Raw genomic sequence first — 23,743 nt, 5'->3', positions numbered from 1 at the left:
TTTATAAAAATTATTTCCCATTCAAAAGCCTAACAGCCCACGGATAAAAGCTGTTTTTCAGCCTGTTGGTGCGGCTGGCTATACTCCTATATCTCCTACCCGATGATAGGAGAGTAAAGAGATACTGTCCAGGGTGTGAGTCATCCCTGAGAATTTTCCTCACTCTTCCAAGGCAACGAGCCCTGGCAATGTCATCCAATAGTGTCAGGGAACAGCCCACAATGTCTTATGCTGTACTCACCACCCTCTGTAATACTTTCCTATCTGCGGCTGTCAGACCAGCATACCAAACCACAATACCATACGAGAGGACGCTCTCTATAGTAGACCGGTAAAAGAGGTTCATTAGCCGTTGTTCTACCCTGTTCTTCCGCAAGACCCTGAAGCCTCTGTTGGGCCTTTCTAGCCACCTGGGTTGTATTAACTTTCCAGGTCAGATCTTCACAGAGGTAGACTCCCAGAAATTTAAAGGAGGAAACTCTCTCCACACAGTCCTCCCCAATGTAAAGTGGGGCAGGTTTTCCTTTTTTCTCCGGAAGTCTAGCACCATCTGACAACTTTGGTTTATTCAGTAAAGGCAAAGTGTAGCATGCTGTGCAAGCTAGACCATTTTCCCCCAAATCTGATAACTAAAGACCTTGGAGTAATAGCATGTCTTCACTGTCATTGAAGAGAATCTTTAGGAAGTGACTTGAATGATTATAGAAAAATCTCTATATGCCTGAATTAATGATTTGTAATTCTTTCCACCCACCCATCCTTTTCTCTCTTTTTTTCAGGAGAGAGCTATGTGTGTGGTTCAATAGAGCCTTTTAAGAAGCTGGAGTACACAAAGAATGTAAATCCTAATTGGTCTGTAAATGTTAAGACCACCTCAACTTCTCGTTCAGTGCCCTCTCTAGCCACGGCCAAAGGAAGCCCTTCAGATTCAAAGGAGAACAAGGATTTCATTAGACCTAAACTGGTCACAATCATCAGGAGTGGTGTGAAGCCACGCAAAGCAGTACGGATTCTTCTTAACAAAAAAACAGCACATTCATTTGAGCAGGTTCTCACTGATATTACTGATGCCATCAAACTTGATTCAGGAGTAGTTAAGCGTCTTTACACACTGGATGGGAAACAGGTAAGAGAATTCTTTAAGCTATCAAATAAAACATTACATACAAATATAGATTTTGGGGTTACTAAGATAGTGCTTCTTAGCCCAAATACCTGTTAATGTAAATAAAATAGCATTATCATAACACAGCCGTATAGGGAAAACCACTAAAATTAGGAGCATAAGTTTTAAAGTTTTAGAAAAGTATCCACTTTTAAATAAATCTTTCCTGAGGCTGATGTTTGCATGAAAGTAACACTTGATTTACTTAAATCTTTCTACAACTAAGAGCCTATGCTGTGCTCTTCTCCATTTGTGGAGAAGAAAAAAAAATCACTTGAGTGAAAATCTGAATTGCAAAGGTCAGGGACAGAAGAAGTGATGGCGAAGGAAGGGATGAAAGCCCTAAGAGTATCAATCTATCCAATAGGAGACCTGCTGTATACAAAATGCAAAGTAGTCAAAACGAGATTGAAATGCAGACTCTTTGCTAACTCTACATCTGTTGTCTCTAGTGGTTCATAAGTTCTTAAGTACTGTGCCGAAATGCAGTTCATGCAAAGTTCTATTCAACCTGAATTCAGTGAGAAATAACCAGGGTTTGTAGGAACAGGACAGTCAATTTCATTTTTTCTAAGGAAATAAATTTAGATCAAAGTCGAGAGCACAACTTAGTTTTCAAAACTCTTCAAAAATTTTCACTGCTTGAGCTGTAAAACATTTCTCATGAGACTTCTTTATTATGCCCTGCTAAAGTAAAAGGCTCTGCTGCTTAATCGTAGCAGGCAAAGGAATGGGAGAAAGTTACATCTCTTTGTCTTGAACAGAGACTGCTATGTCCGGTGAGTAAACAAAGGCACTTATCAAGCAAAAAACCTAGGCAATGATTTAATTCTTGGTCAGCTTGTATGTATTCATACAGAAAGTCAATGATTTCTATTTGGATTAAATAACTAATGTTCCATTTTCTTGACCAGAATCATTTTTTTTCTTATATAACATTTGAAGTACTAAGTTTTTTTTCTTGTTTTTCATACTGTGCATGATTAAAGAGAAGAAATTCATAATAAATTCAAAAATTTGTTCCATTTCTGCATGTAGTTACATTTCTACCTCTGGCTCAACGCAGTATCTAGAAAATCCCCAGAACAACTAATATGCCATATTGCAGATTTCCTAGACTGGATTTAGATATCTTAAAATGTTCTTGATAGAAAATATACTTTTGTTTTATGAGGAGCAAAACTCCTGTACAATTAATCTCCTTTTAAATCCAAATGCAAGAATAAAGTTTGTAGTGTTTTATTATGACTGATTAATAATTGGCCTTATGACTTTTGAATTTTCAATGCACATATAAGATACTAATCCAGAGGTATGTAACTTCCATTAATTTGAGTGCACTGAGTGTCACATGGCTTGCTGGGGGGGTGAGCTACTTGAAAAATGAGCAATTTTTCTTTAAATATTTTATTATTTATTTTTTATGACTGTTAAACATGTTCAAACATTTTCCCAACCTCCTAGTTGGGTTCTAGGGACACAAAAAAAAATGCTGGCAGTTTGCACTTCATACATCTCTGGTTCGATTCTCAATTATTCTGTTAACATAATATGGTTAGATATATCAATAGTCTGAGGTCATAAGGCACCTTTTACTTTGGTTCTAGAACTTGTAAATTTCAAAAGTCATTAAAAGATACTTTTCTACTGTTGTTTCCATCTTTCATCTAAACTTTAAAGTTAAAAAATCTGTAGATTAATACTAGTAAAAATTTCAGTAAGTTTTACCATAGCCTTGAAATTTGAATTACGAATTTGAAGTAAACATTCAAATCAGTGTGAAATAGTGGTTTATAAGACTTTCAACAGGGTCATGAGGTTCAAAAATGATAGGCAGGGCAAGAAACAGAATATATCATCCCATAGAACATCTTGGTGCCCTGGCATCCATAATTCTTTGTTTATGAAGTATCTGATTTTTCTGTTAAGTCCTACAGCTTGGAAGTATTGCCTTTGAGGCTTTAGGGCATAATAATATTAAGATATTCCATCAAGCAAATGGAAAATCAAACTCAGTCTGAATTGTTTTAATTGTCTTTTCAACTTGAGTTAAGCAGTCATTTTTTTTTTGAAGCTGACAGACTGGAAGGACCCCAAGGCCAATAATCGAGTAGTAAGTCACACTTTTGATTAAAAGAGGAGGTGGCATTATTGATTAATTTACAGACACGCGTGGCTAAAGTTTCAAACCAGAAATAACAAATTAGGCTTCTTTCAGATTATATAGCAGGTGTTTGCGCGGAGGGCCATATCAACATCTGGGATCGCGCCCCCGCTATCTCCGAGCGGTGGCGCGCTCCGACCCTCCGGTTAGCACCCTCCTACCCGGGGATGAGGGTGATCAGGCCCCTGAGCTCAGGTTGGTCTATTTTAACGCTAGATCCGTAGTTAACAAAGCTCCCCTCATCCGTGACCTGATCGAGGAGGAATGTGCGGATCTAGCGTGCATCACGGAAACTTGGTTGGGTTCGGAGGGAGGGGTGCCTCTCACCGAGTTATGCCCGCCAGGTTTCCGGGTGCTGCACCAGCCACGGGCTCAGGGCAGGGGTGGTGGGGTGGCAGTGGTTATTCGGGAGACTTTGTGTCCTCGGGAGGCCACCATTGTCCAGATGGCCGGGAGTGAATCCCTCCTCTTGAGATGTGGTCCTCGGGTTCAGCTGGGCTTGTTGCTCACATACCTGGCGCCCAGCTGTGTGGCAACAGCCCTGCCTGAGCTGCTCGACACCCTCTCAGGGTTGGCGGTGGAGTTCCCCAGGCTTATAGTCCTGGGTGACTTCAACCTGCCATCACTGGGGGGGTCGTCGGAGTTAGCTCGGGAGTTCATGGCTTCCATGACAGCCATGGGCCTGACCCAGGTTATTGAGGGCCCTACTCACGAGGGGGATCATACTCTCGACCTGGTGTTCCTGTCTGGACAATGGTTGGATGATCTGGGAGGGGGTTCTCCGTCCATCACCCCTCTGTCATGGTCAGATCATTACCTCCTGAGGCTGGTTTTCCGTCATGCCATCCCCCGCCGCTGGGCGGCGGAACCGACCAGGTGGTTCCGCCCCAGGCGCCTAATGGACCCGGACCGGTTCCAGAGGGCGCTTGGGCCGATACCTATCACCCTTACCCACAGCCCAGTCGATGCTCTGGTGGAGGCCTGGGAAACGGCTGCCACCAGGGCACTCGACTGTGTTGTACCCATGCGACCTCTGACTCGGCGCAGATCCCGTTGGGCTCCATGGTTCTCTGTGGAGCTCCGGGAGATGAAGCGTCGGAGACGAGGTCTAGAGAGCGGTTGGAGATCCAGCCGATCCGAACCCGACCGATTGCAGTTAAGAACCTTCATAAGGTCTTATCTGGCGGCGATAAGGACGGCGAAGTCTAACTACTTTGCCGCCCTTATCGCGTCCGCAGATAATCGCCCGGCCGCCCTGTTTAGGGTGACTCGCTCCCTCCTTAACCAGGAGGTGAGGGAGGATCCCTTGCAGGGACGAGCCGAGGAGTTTAGTCATCATCTGACGGACAAAATCGCTCGGATCCGGACCGGCTTGGACTCTGACTGGGCAGAGTCTGATGTGGAGGAATCAGGCGGTCTTGAGCACGTTATCTGGACTGAGTTCGACCCTGTTTCCCCTGATGATGTGGACAGGATCATGGGGAGACTGAGCTCCACCACCTGTTTGTTGGATCCGTGCCCCTCCTGGCTAGCTTATGCGGCTCGGGAGGGAACACGAGGCTGGTTCCATGCAGTAATAACTGCTTCTTTGAAGGAGGGTGTCTTCCCTGCCGCCTTGAAGGAGGCGGTGGTGAGACCCCTCCTCAAGAAGCCTGCTTTGGACCCGGCTGTTTTAAACAACTATCGTCCAGTCTCCAACCTTCGCTTCCTGGCGAAGGTTGTTGAGAGTGTGGTGGCGCATCAGCTCCCTCTGTTCCTGGAGGAAACTGATTATCTGGACCCGTACCAATCGGGCTTCAGGCCTGGACACAGCACGGAGACGGCATTGGTCGCGCTGGTGAATGATCTCTGGAGGGCTAGGGACAGGGGTTGCTCCTCTGTCCTGGTCCTATTAGACCTCTCAGCGGCTTTCGATACCATCGACCATGGTATCCTGCTGCGGCGTCTCAGGGGGCTGGGAATGGGAGGCACCGTTTTACGGTGGTTCTCCTCCTACCTCCGGGGCCGCTCGCAGTCGGTGTTGACAGGAGGGCAGAGATCCGCCCCGAGGTCTCTCATTTGTGGAGTCCCTCAGGGGTCGGTTCTCTCGCCCCTCCTGTTCAACATCTACATGAAGCCGCTGGGCGAGATCATTCGTGGTTTTGGGGTGGGGTATCACCAGTACGCTGATGATACCCAACTTTTTCTTTCCACCCCGAACCAACCCAGTGATGCCCTCTCCGTGATGTCCCGGTGCCTGGAGGCGGTTCAGGTCTGGATGGGGAGAAACAGGCTTCGTCTCAATCCCGCCAAGACTGAGTGGCTGTGCATATCGGCGTCTCGGGTTAACCAAGTTACTCCACCTCTAACGATGGGGGGTGAGGTGTTACCCCCCGTTGATAGGGCTCGCAACTTGGGCGTCCTCCTGGATTCACGGCTCAATTTTGAAGATCACATAGGAGCCGTGACCAGGGGGGCTTTTGCACAGGTTCGCCTGGTGCGCCAGTTGCGCCCCTATCTGGACCGAGACGCCCTACGCACAGTCACTCATGCGCTTGTGACCTCCCGTCTGGACTACTGCAACGCTCTCTACATGGGGCTGCCCTTGAAGACCACTCGGAGGCTTCAACTGGTGCAGAATGCGGCCGCGCGAGTTGTAATGGGGGTTTCCCGATACTCCCATGTAACACCTCTACTCCGCGAGCTGCATTGGCTTCCGGTTGCCCTCCGGGTGAAATTCAAGGTGCTGGTTATCACCTATAAAGCCCTACATGGCCTGGGTCCGGGTTATTTGAGGGAACACCTGCTGCCGGCATCAAATGCCCTTCGCCCAGTGCGCTCCCACAGGGAGGGTCTGCTCAGGGTTCCGCCGGTGAGAGATTGCCGGCGGGTGACACCCAGGGATAGGGCCTTCTCGGTGGGAGCGCCTGCCCTCTGGAACCAGCTGCCGGTAGAGCTGAGGACTGCTCCTGACCTCCGATCATTCCGCCGGGGCCTGAAGACCTGGCTCTTTGAGCTCTCGGGCCCAGGCTGAGGAGAAAATTTTAACTGGAGTTTTAATCTACAGGGTGAATTTAATGCTTTTTTAATTGGTTTTAACTTTTGTATGTTTCGATTTTAATTCCCTGTAAACCGCCCTGAGTCCTCAGGGAAAGGGCGGTATACAAATGCAAATATTAAATTAAATTAAATTAATTAAATATATGTGAACTTCTTTTCAAATGTATCCATAAACAGCTTTTTAACAATGAATAGTTGTTTAGCATCAAGAGAGTCAACTCTCCTTTAGGACAAAATCCTCAAAGCAGCAAGCACATTGTTCAAGATGATAGGAAAACAACAACCCTATGGTCAACAAATCTAGTAAAGGAATAGTGGGATGAACTATATGTTAATTCTGTAGCACAGCCGTCTTCAAACCTGGCCCTTTTATGACTTGTGGACTTCAACTCCCAGAATTCCTCAGCCAGTGTGCCTGGCTGAGGAATTCTGGGAGTTGAAGTCCACAAGTCATAAAAGGGCCAAGTTTGAAGACCCCTGCTGTAGCATATAAATTACATTAACTTTCCTGTCTCTGTTCCTCAGTTGTTTTATTTTCTGAATCTCAAAATCTACACAGGTTTTAAAAACATACTTTAAAAAGGTCCAAAAATGTCTACTGATGCCAATAGAAACCTTTTCCTTATACCAAGTATTGTGGGTGTGGTGTGTGTTGCAGAGAAAAAGGGATTTTAAAAATGAGGTGATTATGGACAAAATGTAAGGCCATCCTATATGCTGAATTATCTTCCTGCAGTAGGACAGAAAAAGGACAGCTGCATGCATGAATCATGAATAAAGCATTCTAAAAAAAACCAAAAGTTATTGGCAAAATATGTCCTTTATTGAGCATAACATTTTGTTACACAACATTGTGGCCTAAAAAGCTTATTCTCTATGAACTTCAGATAAGTGAGATGACCTAGAGGAAAGGCACTTGTTCACTGTAGTGCTTTCTATGATGATAAAGGCTCAGAATTATCTGTTTCTAAATTGAAAGGTAGATTATAAATTCCCTATGATATAAAAAAGTGATCCTTCCAAAATTTACATCCTGAATAATTTATGGCTTTGTTTTGTGTTGTGTTTAAACCATCTGGCAAGATATTGTGCACTATTAGCTGTCATCATCCCCAATTCATATACATGGGGCTGCCCTTGAAGACCACTCGGAGGCTCCAACTGGTACAGAATGCAGCCGTGAGAGTTGTGTTGGGAGTTTCCCGATACTCCCATGTTACACCTCTGCTCCGCGAGCTGCATTGGCTTCCAGTTGTCTTCCGGGTGAGATTCAAGGTGTTGGTAATGACATACAAAGCCGTACATGGCATGGGTCCGGAATACCTTAGGGATCACCTGTGGCCGGCATCAACCTTCCTCCGCCCAGTTCGCTCCCACAGAGAGGGCCTCCTCAGGGTGCCACCGGTCAAAGAATGTCGACTGGTGGTCCCCAGGGGGAGGGCGTTCTCTGTGGGCACGCCGGATTTATGGAACCATCTTCCGGTTGAGCTCCGGATGGCGCCCGACCTCCGCTTCTTCCGGTGCGATCTAAAGACTTACCTCTTCGAACAAGCTGGCCTGGCCTGATGGGATGGGGTTGGGTTTTATTAATGTGTTTTAACTTATTTTAATGTGTTTTAACTTATTGTAAGAATTGTGGGCATTTTGTTTAATCTCTTTTAATTTTTGTATTTTGTCTTTTAACATATACTGCCCTGTTCACCGCCCTGAGTCCTTCAGGAGAAGGGCGGTATACAGATAAAATAAATAAATAAATAAATAAATAAATAAATAAATAAATAAATAAATATAGTAACTGATCACGTCTTAGTGAAAGATAACCATCAGGTTGGGAAAGCTAGTGTATGTGATTCCAGGTGATAAAATATATAAATGCTAAATTATGAATAAAAGCTCAGCACTATGGACATTGCTTGGAAGCAATAGAGTCCATATGTCTTGATGCGAATAGTGTCAGTCACAAAGAAAAGATGTTATAATGAATAGTACAAATCAGTTTGGGGAAAAACCTTTATTCATGAAATTTAAATACAAAATTGCATCTCTGTTCTCTATGCTTTCAGCTCATATCCTATGACTTGGTAAGCATTAAAGCATTAAAGGAAATTGTAAGCTGTATGTAGCTTATTGGTACCCTCAATATTAATCTCCTTATTAAATAGATAAACATACTAAATTACATCTCATTGCTGTTTAACACATTGATCAAATATTGAGCACAAAAAGGGAAACAGTAAGTGCAAGATATCTTCTTTCTTGTTGCACTGCTCTTTTAAATATCAAAACAATATTTGAACTGTATTGGTGAAAGACCAAACATTAAAGGAGATACTTTGAGTGCAGGCAATCCAAATTGTTTGATATCAATAGTTAAAATAATAATTCAGCAAGGGAGACCTGGAGATAATGCTAGTTAGAGGAGATTGTATTGGCCTAGATCAGGGGTGTCAAACTGCCGGCCCACGGGCCGGATGCGTCATAGCAAAACTATGCCCACCCCATTGCTGACAATGGAAAAAAGTTGTGATACATCATGACATGTCACGTGACGTTGCAGGTTTGACACCCCTGGTCTAGATGGAGAAGCATTCTGATTTAGGCAGTAATAACATTTCTTTGTCATTAATGGAAACCAAATCTGATTTATTTTTCTTTCTGATAAAATAGCACGTTTATTGGAATAGAATAGATAAAGTGATAAAGGAAGGCAATGTTTTACAGCTAAAGCCACACTTTTAAAAAATAACCTCCTAGGGCAGCAACAGCCAAGGTGGAAATGTGGTGAGAGAGAATAAACTCAACATCTTGGTTTTAGAGGTAGTAGATTAAAAAAAAAACAGGTATGTTAAATGTTTATAAAGCTTAGTATATTTACAGAATTTTACTTTTTATTCTCTTAAGAAAAGTAAACATTCCCTAATAAATTTTGGTGGCCCAATCTGGTAGAAGGATCCAAAGGCTACAAAACAAAAAAAGAATTTATGGGCTGAATGTAATTAATTGGCTTCAGGTTGCCCTGTCTCTGCTGTAAATGATATTGGGAAAGTCTCTCTTTTCTATTACCTACATTCTATTAGGGCTGATTTGTATATAGGTATCATACAAATGCCATTTGACCTGCACACAATGGTTCTTTCCAAACCATTAATGGATGACCAGCAACAAGTTGGATGGACTGAAATACAGTGGGAATCATTGCTAACACTCAACACTATGAGTTAACTTTATGTCACATAATCAGTGCTATATACAATCGATAACTTGTTTCCTACTATTGATTCTTTTCCAATTCTCAGAGATTGCCTGGATAAGTTTCGGCAGTTCCCTGTAGTTTTCTTGGCAAGGTTTTTCAGAAGTAGTATGCCACTGCCTCCTTCCTAGGGATGAGAGAAAGTGACAAGCCTGTCACGTAGCTGACTTCGTGCCTAAGGTGGGACTATAACTCACTGTCTCTCAGTTTCTAGCCTGATGCATTAACCACTACACCAAACTGGCTTTCATAACAGATAACAGGTCATGTGGGAATATGTGGGATTGGTGGTGAGAAGTGTCATTCTATGCACTGTGCTAACATTTGAATAGATCCTTTACAAGTAAAGTGAATTTGGTAGTGAAGTGTTTAGGCTCAAGACTTAAGACCATGATTATATATACTATAATAAACCATGCCCTATAATTAATAAGATAGGGCAAAACCTTTCATAAAGCTACCCTAACTTCCTAACTGTAGGAATACTGACAGTTAAGACTATATTAGGCTTTGAGAAAGGTATGTAAATGATTGCACTACAATGGCCAGAGACAATGTTGTGTTACAGCCAAAATACTGTTCTATGAATGCTATCAAAAGGCAAAGAAATCTTGTCACTCTCTCTTTTAACATATTGTAGTTTTATGTAAGTGCAATCAAAAAGAAGATAATCCTCTTGAATTCAGCAGTATTCATATGTGTTGTTGTTAGTTGCGAAGTCGTGTCCGACCCATCACGACCCTATGGACAATGTTCCTCCAGGCTTTCCTGTCCTCTACCAACGTCTGGAGTCCATTTAAGCTCACGCCTACTGCTTCAGTAACTCCATCCAGCCACCTCATTCTCTGTCGTCCCCTTCTTCTATTGCCCTCAATCTTTCCCAGCATTAGACTCTTCTCCAGTGAGTCCTTCCTCCTCATTAGGTGGCCAAAGTATTTGAGTTTTAGCTTCAGGATCTGGCCTTCTAAAGAGCAGTCAGGGTTGATCTCCTCTAGGACTGACCGGTTTGATCGCCTTGCAGTCCAAGGGACTCGCAGGAGTCTTCTCCAGCACCAGAGTTCAAAGGCCTCAATTCTTTTGTGCTCAGCCTTTCTTATGGTCCAACTTTCACTGCCATACATTGCAACTGGGAAGACCATAGCCTTGACTATACGCACTTTTGTTGACAGGGTGATGTCTCTGCTTTTTAGTGTGCTGTCTAGATTTGCCATGGCTTTCCTCCCGAGGAGCAAGCGTCTTTTAATTTCTTGACTACAGTCCCCATCTGCAGTGATCTTGGAGCCCAGGAAAATAAAATCTGTCACTACCTCCATTTCTTCCCCATCTATTTGCCAGGAATTGAGAGGGCCGGATGCCATGATCTTGGTTTTCTTAATGTTTAGTTTCAACCCAACTTTTGCACTCTCCTTCTTCACTCGCAACAAGAGACTCTTCAGTTCCTCTTCACTTTCTGCCATTAGAGTGGTATCATCTGCATATCTTAGGTTGTTGATATTTCTTCCAGCAATCTTAATTCCAACTTTTGATTCATCTAGCCCTGCCTTTCTCATGATGTGCTCTGCATATAAGTTAAATAGGCAAGGCGACAGTATACAGCCTTGCCGGACTCCTTTCCCAATTTTGAACCAATCAGTGGTTCCGTGTCCAGTTCTCACTGTTGCTTCTTGGCCCGCATATAGGTTTCTCAAGAGACAAATAAGATGTTCTGGTACTCCCATCTCCTTAAGAACTTGCCACAGTTTGTTATGATCCACACAATCAAAGGCTTTAGCATAGTCAATGAAGCAGAAGTAGATGTTTTTCTGGAACTCTCTAGCTTTCTCCATGATCCAGCGTATCTTAGCAATTTGATCTCTAGTTCCTCTGCCTCTTCGAAATCCTGCCTGTACTTCTGGGCATGATAAAGGACCAAAATGGCAGGGACCTAACAGAGGCAGAAGAGATTAAGAAGAGGTGGCAAAATTACACAGAAGAACTATACAAGAATGAGCTTAACGTCCCTGATAATCACAATGAGGTGGTCATTGACCTCGAGCCAGACATCCTAGAATGTGAAGTGAAGTGGGCCTTAGAAAAGCTGAGCAACAACAAAGCTAGTGGAGGTGACAGTATTCCAGCTGAGCTATTCAAAATCTTAAAAGACGATGCAGTAAAAGTGCTACACTCAATTTGCCAGCAAATTTGGAAAACTCAACAGTGGCCACAGGATTGGAAAAGATCAGTTTACATTCCAATTCCAAAGAAAGGCAGTGCCAAAGAATGTTCAAACTATCGCACCATTGCACTCATTTCTCATGCTAGTAAAGTTATGCTTAAAATCCTACAAGCTAGACTCCAGCAGTATGTGGATCGAGAACTACCAGAAGTACAGGCAGGATTCATATGTAAGTACATGTAAGTTGTGAATAAGGATAAATTCCTCATTTTCCCCAATATAATCAAATCCAAGTTGCACTATCACATAACATTTCAAAATGCAGATCAAAATAAATTCAGTGATTCATTTTAAATAGTTCATGGTGTCCCAATAAACAGAAATTCCTGCAAAAAACTGAACAACATTGAATCACACTGAAGTTCCCTACATGGTAGGAAAAAATGGCATTTATATAAAGGACATTCTAGGACTTCAAAATGAAATGGAGAATAAGAGCAATATGAAGACTACTTGAAGAGGAAGTGGCAAATGTGGCTAGGGGAGCCTATATCCAAGGTCATATTGTGTACCAGTTGAACTCTTTCTTGGATGAAGAGTCCCTGCACTCAGTCACTTAAGCCCTGGCCAACTCACGCTTGGATTATTGCAAGATGTTTTACCTAGGGCTATCCTTGAAGAGTATTTGCAAGCTATAGCTGGCATAGAGTGCAGCCAAGATGACAGTTTTTAGGGCCTTTTCTGATCTTAATCATAATCATAATAGTAAAGTTGAAAGGGACCTTGGAGGTCATCTAGTCCAACCCTCTGCTCAGGCAGGAAACCCTATACCATTTCAGACAAATGGCTATCCAGTCTCTTCTTAAAATCTTCCAGTGTTGGAGCATTCACAGCTTCTGGAGGCAGGTTGTTCCACTGGTTAATTCTTCTGTCAGGAAGTTTATCCTTAGTTCTAGGTTGCTTCTCTCCTTGATTAGTTTCCATCTGTTGCTTCTTGTCCTGCTTTCAGGCGCTTTGGAGAATAGCTTGCCTCCCTCTTCTTTGTGGCAGCCCCTGAGATATTGGAACACTGTTATCATGTCCCCCCTCGTCCTTCTCTTCATTAAACTAGACATACCCAATTCCAGCAGCTGTTCCTTATATGTTTTAGTCTCCAGATCTCTAATCATCTTTGTTGCTCTTCTCTGTACTCTTTCCAGAGTCTCAACATCTTTTTAAAATCATGGTGACCAAAACTGGATGCAGTATTCCAAGTGTGGCCTTACCAAGGCATCTTTAAAAGATTAAACTCCCTCTGTTTCCAGTTTGCTTGTAATGATGATTGTAGACTTCCAACAGTACTAATGGCATTTTCTGAGGCTGAAAATGAACAAGATGTGCCCAATTTCTTTATAATTTTGTTGTAATCTATGAGAAGTTCTTAGAGAAATCTCTAATTCGTTTGATTTAAAGAAAAAGTAGATTGCTTCTCAATTTTCTCTCCAAAAACTAATACATAAAGTTATACAACCTAGTATATAAAGGTAGTTTATGCAAGGCTGTTGATTACATTTTGGCTCATTTTGGCTATAGAAGTCCTCTTATTTAGAAAAAGTAGACTTTTAAAAAAAGTAGCCGCTGAAAGTAAGTCACTGGCTAAGTAAGAGAGGTTATAAATGCATTTCACAATATTGGGAATGTGAAGGAAAGGATCCTATTTCTAAAGACTACCATCTTTGCAAGTTAGAATTTGAAATAGAGGTTCATTTGTCAATTTTGAGGCCCATTAAAATACATAAATAACATCCCTATAATTGACATGTCTCTTCAGAATAGACAGTGTCCTTTAAAATATGAAAAGAAGCATTTGGCAACATTTTAATTTCCAAACTTTATTTGAAAGAGTTGCATGTTGAAAATATTATATAAATCACTAAGGAAAAAATGACAGCTGCTAGGTGAGTCCACATGTGAGTAAATCTAATATGACAGTCTGCTATGTTTGCAACTTACTGTTTAAGAGCACTTCAGCATTCAAAGCAATAACATCAGATAGTGAAGGAGAACAGAAGAGAGATGATATTATCCAGCTTCTTGTACAAAATGGATTATCATTCACTTCAACTGTTACAGCCATGTTTTTCAAACATATTTCTTATGTCAGCATCCTTTTTTTCTGGTAAACATCTAGAGGAATCCAGAAAACTATCTTCAGGAAGGAATGCATTTAAAATATTGCTTGAAATGCCTAGTCAGCTCTGAAGCTTGAGAATTCAAATGTATGTGATTTGTGCTTCCTTGGAGATTTGTATTCTCAGAGTCAGCACGGCTTGGATATGGTTGTTGAAAGCAATCTGACATGGAAATTGCTAAGAGATGGAGTCAATTAAAAGGCAGTTTTACAGTGTCAGCTTGATACTGCTGCTTTTACTAACTTGGTGAAAAGTTTGAACTTTAATGTGTTCTAGGAATGCCTTACCAATTTTGGTGTAATTTGGCTTCCTCTGTAGCATTTCCATAAAAAAAAGCAGCACAATTACTTTATTTTTTCCTACCAAACCATTTATTGAGATAAGTGTAGACTAAATGGCTACAGGCAAATACTGTATGCATGTGAAAAACCGGTGAAGGTAGCTTAATTTACATTAATGAAACCATGGTTTTTAAGACACAAGAGGCAATAGTTATGCCTCATTCAGCATTAGTCATGCTTGTTTTGGATAGCTTATCCAGTCCAGGGTACTGCATTTGAGAAAAGAGTTTGACTTTTTATGGTAATCCAATGGCTTGGACCCAAGCTTTACTTTCTGCAAATTTGTCTCTAACTCCCTCTTCCTCTGGCTTTACTTCACATTCTAGAAGGTTTTCAGATATAGGAAAATAGGCAAAACTGTTCCCAGTTTTCTTAATGAAAAGTTCTGTGAACTGTGTTTATTTTTGATGTTAAGACATATCTTATAGTGCAGGTAGTATAGTAAAAACTATCCTTTGGTAGTGAAAGTTGTTGCTGCTATAGATCAATAGTATTATAGATTGCTCCCAGTATACGAGAGTACATAACACAAAATGAATTTCTCTAACCTTAAAAAAAATCAACATATCCAAATATTCAGAAGGATTAACCTTTACACTGGGTTAAGGTTAAACTAAGTTCTACCAAGCACTAGCATATTTTCAGTTATATTTGTCCAGATGAGGGGATTATTAAAAATTCTTCCAGGATTAAGGAATTATTTAGTACAAGATTGGAACAGTAGGAATGTCCTGCTCTGTTTCATTCATAGTGGCAGAGATAAATGAGAAGACACATAGTAAAAGTACATGCTATGCTTACCTACCTACCTACCTACCTACCTACCTACCTACCTACCTACCTACACACACACACACACACACACACACACACACACACACACAAACACTAACAATGTGTGTATCTGTGTATTTGTTAGTGGTTTGAACAATAGTATTTAAATATTGATTGCTTCATAAAATGCATTTATTTATTTGTTTGTTTGTTTGTTTATGATACCACAATTGACTGGCTTCACATATACTACGGCTAAAGCATAACATGCATTATACCACGGGTGTCAAACTCGCCACGTCACATGACATGTCGCGACATATCACGACTCTTTTTGCATTCCGACAACGGGGTGGGCGCAGCTTCAGTATGATGAAACCGGCCCACGGGCCGGCAGTTTGAGAACCCTGCATTATACTATTGAAGCCCCTATTTGTACATTTTCAGCAACATAACTCAGTAAAGCTTGACAGAATTTTTCAATAAAGCATTCAACCCTTGGACACACATACACACACACACACACAATCCTGTCTAAAAGGCCAACAATGGCTGCAGGCCAATTTACCACAAGATTATTTTGTTATAGGCAGCAGTGGTGAAAGGTTATCTTGACATTTTAATACCATCTTTAGGTTGCAAAAATCCAGATGACCCTGCAAGGTAGAAAAAAGTTAACACTTTCTATATCACTATGTTGTCATGTATTGGTAATTTTCATAACTTATAATTAGAAACTTCAGAAAGAGGTTTTCAAATGCAGGCAGAGATTGCCTGTTAGAAGCCCGAAATTCCATTAAATATGGCAAAGTCCTTTTAAGGCACTGTCTCTCAATGTCAGCAGTTCTAAGATGGAGGGACTTCAACTACTAGCTGAGGAATTCTGGGAGTTGAAGTCCATGCATCCTAAAGTTGTTGAGATTATTAATTCACATCTAAAGCTGCACTGAGTTCAGATGCTGCAAGAAACAAAATATTTTGTGCCTATATATGTGTAATTTAATATTAGGGGATGTTTATTATAAAACAATATTTTTAGTAAGTCAAAAGTATCTTTCATACCCAACATGATTTTTGTTAATTGATGAGAATAATTAAATTGCATGCAATAAAAATGAGGTTAGAAGGTCTTCATGTGTGATTTTCTATGCTCTTGCTTTTTTCTTTTACATTTGATAAATGTCTTAGAGATTTCCTTGGAAACACAGTTGTCTTCAGTGGTTGCTAAGGAACTATGTTTTGCAGCACAAAGGATTGCAAGCTTGCTCCTGCTACCCAATGGTTTGGTTCTTGGCACTATAAATTAATGGAAGATTTTAATATTACTCAACTGCCCCAAATAAAGAAATATATCCAAATAACAATTTTGCCTCTAGAAATTTCAGGTGTAAAAATTGTCAAAATGAACTGTCCCAAACTGCTGAGTTTCATAGAAGGTTTCCACAGTGCTGTGAAATTCTGTATTTGGCACAATAGTTTGTAAGCAGTGGAGAATGGGGATGATGTATAAAATAATCTAATTTCTGAGAGAAAATATATATGCTATAGAATGTTTTTTTTAAATCGTGGCATATAGCTTCTAACATGGAACATAAGATCTGGTTTCGTCTAGTGGTAAAAGAATTGTAGTCCTACCTTAGGCATGGAAGCCTGCTGAGTGACTGGCCAGTCACACACTGAGCTCTAGGAAGAAGGCACTGGCAAACTACTTCTGGAAAAGTTGCCTAGCAGTCTGAATGCACTTGTCCTTGCAGTTGCTAAGAGTCAAATTTGACTCAAAGGCAAAAGAGAGCCAGTTTGGTCTAGTGGTTAAAATGCTAGACAATGAGCAGAGAAGTTCTGTTTCTGCTTTAGGCAGGAAAGCAGCTGCATGACCTTAGCCATTCATTCATTCTAGTTATAGGAAGAAGCAATGACAAGCTATTTCTGAAAATATTGCTGAGAAAACACTATGGTAGGGGTGTCAAATTCGCAACGTCACATGACGTGTCATGACTTATCGGGACTTTTTATCCATTGCTGGCAATGGAGTGGGTGCGGTTTCAGAATGATGCATCCAGCCCGTGGGCCAGCAGTTTGACACCCCTGCATCTATGGACTTGAGCAAGTAGTTTCCAGGAGTAAAATCTTATTAAAAATTTAAAAAGTTTAGAATATTTTTTGACGGTATAAGCCTCTTTCCTGTTATCTCCTTGGTAAATAAGCATTGTGGAGCTTTGACTGATCCAATACATCTCAAGGAGACATTGGTTGGATTTGTATAAGACAGTAATGTGTGCTGGGGATTGTGTTGCATGCAGCCTGAGATGAGATTGAGAGTTGTCAAAAATGTGAATGCTGGATTTAAATTCAATATTTAACTTACGCAAGTGAGACCTAGCTTACACTGAGATCAGATATAATGCATTTTTGGAATATAATAATGATTACTATGAATCAATTCTGATATTGTTTTGGATTATTGAAATCATGTTTCATGATTAAATCAATATTGTTTTCTATAATTTTGTATGGGAATGAAACTAAAGACTTATAATGATGCCAGCACATATGATTGTTATTGCACAGTTAAGATCAAATCATTTATAATTTATAATCTATTACAGCTCAGTTGACTTTGCTATGGGAGGTTAGATTTAAAAGTAAAGAAAAAATAAACAGACTGGGTCAACATTGCATTGCATTGTCAACTATTTCCTTTTAAAAATAACCAGTTTATCAGTCTCTGGTTAGTACTTGAAATCTAAAGGAAATTTTAAAAGGTGGTGATGGCAACCCACTTTTCTACTATGGCCAAGAAAACAAAATGGAGATATCTATGTGGTCACCTGGAACTGAGCTTGACTTGAGGGAGTCTATATTAACACAAATATCTGACTTTGTATTCTCTAGGCCTTGCCTCTTTTAATATTTGCTATGGTTTACAGTAGAGAGGAAGCTAGTGCAGTTCAACCCCATCAATAAGGGATAATTTGTATGATCAGACAATTTTATAGCTCTCTCTTGGAGTGTAGATGTACACTCAACATATGTAGCATCATTACACTATTCCAACAAAGTTGAAGAACCTATTTTGAATGTTACCCCCTCTGTATGAAACACTGACATCAAGCTAGCCTCTGAGGAAGAATAAATCTTTCAATATACAAATACATTTGCCTTAATTGTCTATTATCTGTATTGATAATATGCAACCATGTCCTTACAACACAAATAAGTTCTGTCAGTTGTGCTTCAGATTCTGTTTGCTTGACAATAGTCCAGTTAGCACTGAAATGAAGACTTACAGGGAAAGAATCTAACAGCTGCTTTGTGGCAAAACCAAAGAAATTGGGAATAAATACCAAAATTTAGTAAAACTTCAGATTTTTGTCATTCTTCTTGGGCATTCTGCCATCTTTGATTCAGCTAATTATCTTTTCTTCCTTAAACTTCTGAACAAGATATAGAAAAAAGCCAACTCTAAAGAACAATAATCATTTAAAGCTGCATTGATTTTTCAACACCTCAGATAAATAACAGAAAAGAAAAAAAGTTTTTTTCTAGAAGATAAGGAAACCTTCATTATAAAGCTTCTGTTGGCTAAGAATCTTGGTGAATTTTGTTATGTATTGAAGTAAATTATATGGGCCGTTATAATTGAATAACGGCTGTGTCGTCTGAAAGTTAATTGCCTGTCTGCAAGTTTGCAAACTTGTATTTTTTGGGTGGAGAATTGCTTTAATTTATTTCATTGGCTGCCACCTATCGGCAGTCCGTATAAATAGATGTCAAGGCGGCTGTTAGAGCTGCTTCTGTGTTAACCTAATAAATGTTCTGTTACTTTCATCTTCGCCTCGTCAATGCCTCCAAGATCCCAATATTTAACAGATTTGGCTTCTTAAAATTGGCCCTATGGTAAGCTAGACAATAATACACATGTTGTACTGTGAAATGTGGATGCCATATGCATCAAATGCATTAAAATAAAAGGAACATCGTGTATTTCATATTCATGAGATTCAAATCCCAGTTTCTGAGTTTTGAACTGCCCCATTCCCTTCCCCACAGCCATGCCAATGGAAGCTAATTTTTCTGTGTGTGTGTGTTTGTGTGTCTGTGTGTGGCTGTGGGTAAGGAATGTCTTTTAAAATCAGCTAGTAAGAGATCTAAGTCCAAAGCTGTGAAAGCCCTAATGAGAATTGAAAGCCCACACACATGCTTCCTTTAATTAAAAGATGTTTAGCATGGTGAGTTTTATGCTTCATCTTGAATGTAGTGCACATATTGACTTCTGATTTCAACAATATTTTGTTGTCCTAGTGTCCTAGTCTTGTAAGTTTGTTTTCTCTGAGGCATTGCTGGAAACTCTTTTAAATTGCCCTCTAACACTGTTGCATTATTGTAGAAGATCAAGCAAGCGTGTGTTAATTGATCTTGAAGTGAGGGCATGGAGGAAAAAGTGTTTCAGTTTAATTTAGTTTAAAATCTATTTTCATGCAAGTGTTTAGAAAATTAAATCCTTTTTTATCTGTCTCTCCCAAATTGTAGTTAACATTTAAATTACAAATCTAGATTTTGATTTTGAATCGCTTTATAACTGCTAGTCTGATCTTTGTTAATTTCCAAAACTTGTAATTCTTGGTTTTAATGATTGTGAATCTTTAAAGAAATAGTTGAAATGTTAAGTGAGTTACTGGACTGTGGTGCTTTTGTTTTTTTGTTTTTCATTACAAGGAAGAAAGTATGCAAGGGTCTATTGTATTATGCTGTTCCACTAATCCAGCATTTATACAATATCAGCTGTGGAAAAATCTGCTGAAAATGGAAGAAGATGAGGCTATGAATGCTTGCATCTTCTCTGAAACTCTTAATATTTTAGAAAAGTACTTAAAAGCTACCGGTAGAGCTCCGGATGGCGCCCGATCTTCGCTCCTTTCGTCGCGATCTCAAGACATTTCTGTTTGTACAAGCCGGCCTAGCCTGATGGGGATTGGTGGGGTTTTTTAATTTTGTGTTTTAATTTTAACTTGGTGTTTTAGAATTGTTATTCCAACTGTTTTAATATGGGCAATTATTTAATCTTTTTTAACGTTTGTATTTAGTATTTTATTCTGCCCTGTGAACCGCCCTGAGTCCTCAGGGAGAAGGGCGGTATACAAATATTATTAAATTAAATTAAATTAAATTAATGGTGAATAAATAAAAAACAAGATTTGCCTTAATACTAAACTGCACTTGAAAATTTTGTCCAGGAAGCAGAAGAGAAACAATCTTTGTTTGCAAGGATTCAGAACTTTAGAAGCCTAACAAAAATTGACATGCATAAATATATTTAGTATATTTACAATACTAATGCTAATAATATAGACAATTTGATCCCTGTATGTAAATTTCCAGAAGACTTCCCTGTCTTTTTCCCAAAATAGCTAGATCAATTTTACGACTACTGTACTAGTGGTCTTTAAACAGAGATTCATTTGATGTATTGAGATCTAAGTATCTTAATGTCAAATCAGCAATACTGTATTTCATGGGTGTCAAACTCGCCAGGTCGTGATGTATCACGACGTATCGTGACTTTTTTTGCATTGCCAGAGCTGGGGTGGGTACGGCCTCTGCATGATGCAACCGACCCGTGGGCCGGCAGTTTGATACCTTTGCTGTAGTTAATTAAGAATTCTTAAATTCTATCTAGAAATTTTCTTTGAATACACAGAAGAAATAAGTTTGCTGCTTTTAATTTTAGTCTAGGCCAGGGCTTTTCAACCTTTTCACCCATTGTACCACTTTTAGGATATGGCAATATCCAAGTATCACCAGTCGCCTAACAAGGTGTCAAAAACCTGATGACCAAAAAAGGGGGAAAAAGTGATGAAGTACAGGTAGTCCTCAACTTACAATAGTTTGCTTAGTGACTGTTACAATGGCACTGAAAAAAGTGCACCCCCCCAAGCCACAGCCGAGCAAGACACCTGCCTGCCCACACAGCGGTGCTCTTCCTCCTGTCCAAGGTTTTCATTGTTGTGAGCATTTCTGTTGAGGATTGGCAGCGGGGGTGGAGTGGGGGGGGTGTTTGGTTTTTATTCCCCCCATGTGCTGGGTGGTTGCGGCAGGTTTTGGTTACTTCACATGACACTGTGACACTGTGACCGTCATAAATATGAATCAGTTGCCAAGCATCTGAATGTAAATCACAAGACCCTGGAGATGCTGCAACATTCCAGCTGATCGGCGCTTCTTGTGGGCTCAGAAGCACCAGGATCGGCGCCGAGCTCCAGCTAGAGCCTGGTGCTGATCCTGGTGCTTCCACTGAGCCCTGACAGCCCCAAAGAAGCGTTGATCCTAGCGCTTCCGCTGAGCCCTGATAGCCCTACAGCTCCAGCCATCTCTCGCTCAGGCTTGTGCGGTACTGGCACTGGTTCAGCTCATTCCCCTCCCTTGCTACCACTTTTCTAGGATGGTCGCGTACCACCTGCCAGGTGCCAATGTACCACAGGTGGTACCCGTACCACTGGTTGAAAAGCCCTGGTCTAGGCAGATGACCACAGAGACTTACCTTTCTTCAATTAATAAAAGTTTGTATCTGCAATTTTTATGCCTTGGCATTGTTAGTAGTTAGGGTAGAGTTTGTCTGGTTCTTTTATTTGGAAGCCCAATGTAAAATTTATGCATAAAAAGCCTGAGGAGTGCTTGAGGTTTTTTTTGCAGAATTAATGTAATTTGCTAATAATATGACTTTTACTTTGTTTCAGAAATTTATATCCAGGATTAATAAATTGAAAGGAGCCTTATTTTAAAAAATAATTTCAAATGATGTTATACACTGTTAAATTATTTGAAAAAAATAAAGTCTCACTATATATTAAAATCAGTTATTATAATATTAAGATACCTTTCCCAGCAGCAAACCTTGTTTTCACTTATAAAATAAGAAAGGAAACAAAATACTTCAATTTTTCCACCTTTTTATGCCCTATATAACCAATAATTGTAGTATAGTACATTTAAACAGTACAAACTTTCCCAAATCCAGGTTTCTCAACTAAACTATATTTGCTCTTATATTTGTGGTAGTGGTTTTTTCAAAATTGGTAATGCTAATTACCGATATGTCTGATCCAAAACTATTAGGAAAACTGGGCTCTATTCCATTGGGTCAATTCCAACACCCTTTTCATCAAACTGGATATCTTAAATTTATTTTAATATTGATTTGCAGTTATGCCTAGAAACTTCTTTTGGAGTTTATATTTAATTTGGTAGCTTTAAAAATGTACAGCTATAGAACATGATTCTAATAAGATGATGGATCAATAAATTCTTCCAAGTAAAAATCACAGTGACAAGGTAGCAGTTTTTTAAACTTTAAGGAAGCCTGAGTTAATTAACTACTAAGCAATAAATAGGCCAACAATTTTAATTCTAACAATCAACTACATTACATACAAACCACTCCACCTCCATACAGAAGCAACCACCCTAAGCCCCACCGCATTATGCTGTCCCTCACTAGTTGCTTGCACACCCTGCAGCAGGCAGCCAACCTAAGCCCATTGTGCTTGCACATCATTCACCCATGCGCATCCTGAACTAGCTACTCTGAGTCCTTCATTTCCATTGTGCTTGCTCTCATGTACCTTTAACCCACCTTCAAACAGGCCACCCCATGCTTGAGCCATGCCTCACCATCCCCTCTTGCACTCAGTAGCCGTTTACCTGCCTGCCAGACTGCTTGCAAGCTACCTGGGACTTGCCACTTCCTGCCAGCTTCCGTTGCTAGTTGTAAGCGAGCAGGAAATTGTAAGAAGATGTAACACTCACTAAGTGATGTGGTCACATAATGTTGTAGTTACAACTTCATCACTTCGTATCAGATATTCTGGTCCCAATTACTGTCATTAACTAAGAACTACCTCTTCTTCCTGATATGAACTTTACATTTCCAAATGAATGAAAGTAATCCAAAGCCAGAAGTGATGCCTTGCATACCAACATTCACATCTCCATATTGAGTACTGGCATTTTCAGTTTAAACAAAAAGGATTAGACTTTTGCCTAAGGCACTGGAGTCCAAATAGAAAATTATGTTTAATTTCTGATATACGGTATATGGCAGGTTCGAATTTTAAACCAAAATTAATATTCCAGTTGTTTGTTCATAAGCAAATTTGTCTTCATAGAAAGAATTTTTGTTTGAATATTTCAGTATAAGCTGATGTATGCTTGCTAAATAAAATGATTTCTGGAAATGATCTAAGAAATGTTACTCAGAAGAAGAGGATACATTTCCTTGAATTCTTCCCTATTCCTGAATATTTCTATACAGTTTATTTAATTGTAAAAACAGCCATTATCTTTAGTTTTTTTATCTTTGTGAATGGACAGAAGAAAATCATATAGCTCAAAATTCCCATTAAGAATGTCTAAATCTGCAAACAGATGTGTTTTGTCTAATGAAAAAACCAAGATGAATTGATGAAATACTGCACTATATTTCCCAAAATATGTTCAAAGAATATGACAGAAAAAAAGTCGGTGTTTCCCTAAGTCCATTTTCATGAAAAATGAGGTAGATTCAACTGTTGCTATAATTAAAATTTTAATTCACAAATATATTCTTTCAGATGATGAAATGGCAAGCAGTTCTCACAAAATTAATAGCTGACCTTTATGATGAGCTTATCTGCATTGGGAAGAGCTTC

At 40.0% G+C, this 23,743-nt stretch overlaps 1 protein-coding gene across 2 annotated transcripts in view; it reads left to right on the top strand.

The window, feature by feature from the left end:
* The window catches only part of DCLK1 (doublecortin like kinase 1), a gene marked incomplete at both ends in the record, with an annotated part of 182,047 nt that overhangs the window by 10,901 nt on the left and 147,403 nt on the right, over window positions 1-23,743 (top strand). For both annotated transcript variants that reach the window (XM_083361890.1, XM_083361891.1), the window contains one exon: window positions 780-1,126. In XM_083361890.1, the coding sequence (XP_083218016.1) occupies window positions 780-1,126 (347 nt within the window). The remainder of the gene's footprint in view (window positions 1-779; window positions 1,127-23,743) is intronic.

This window comes from Vipera ursinii (assembly GCF_947247035.1).
Source record: "Vipera ursinii genome assembly, chromosome: 4".
NCBI classification, from domain to species: Eukaryota; Metazoa; Chordata; class Lepidosauria; order Squamata; family Viperidae; genus Vipera; species Vipera ursinii.
This window is presented reverse-complemented; position numbering and strand designations above follow the sequence as displayed.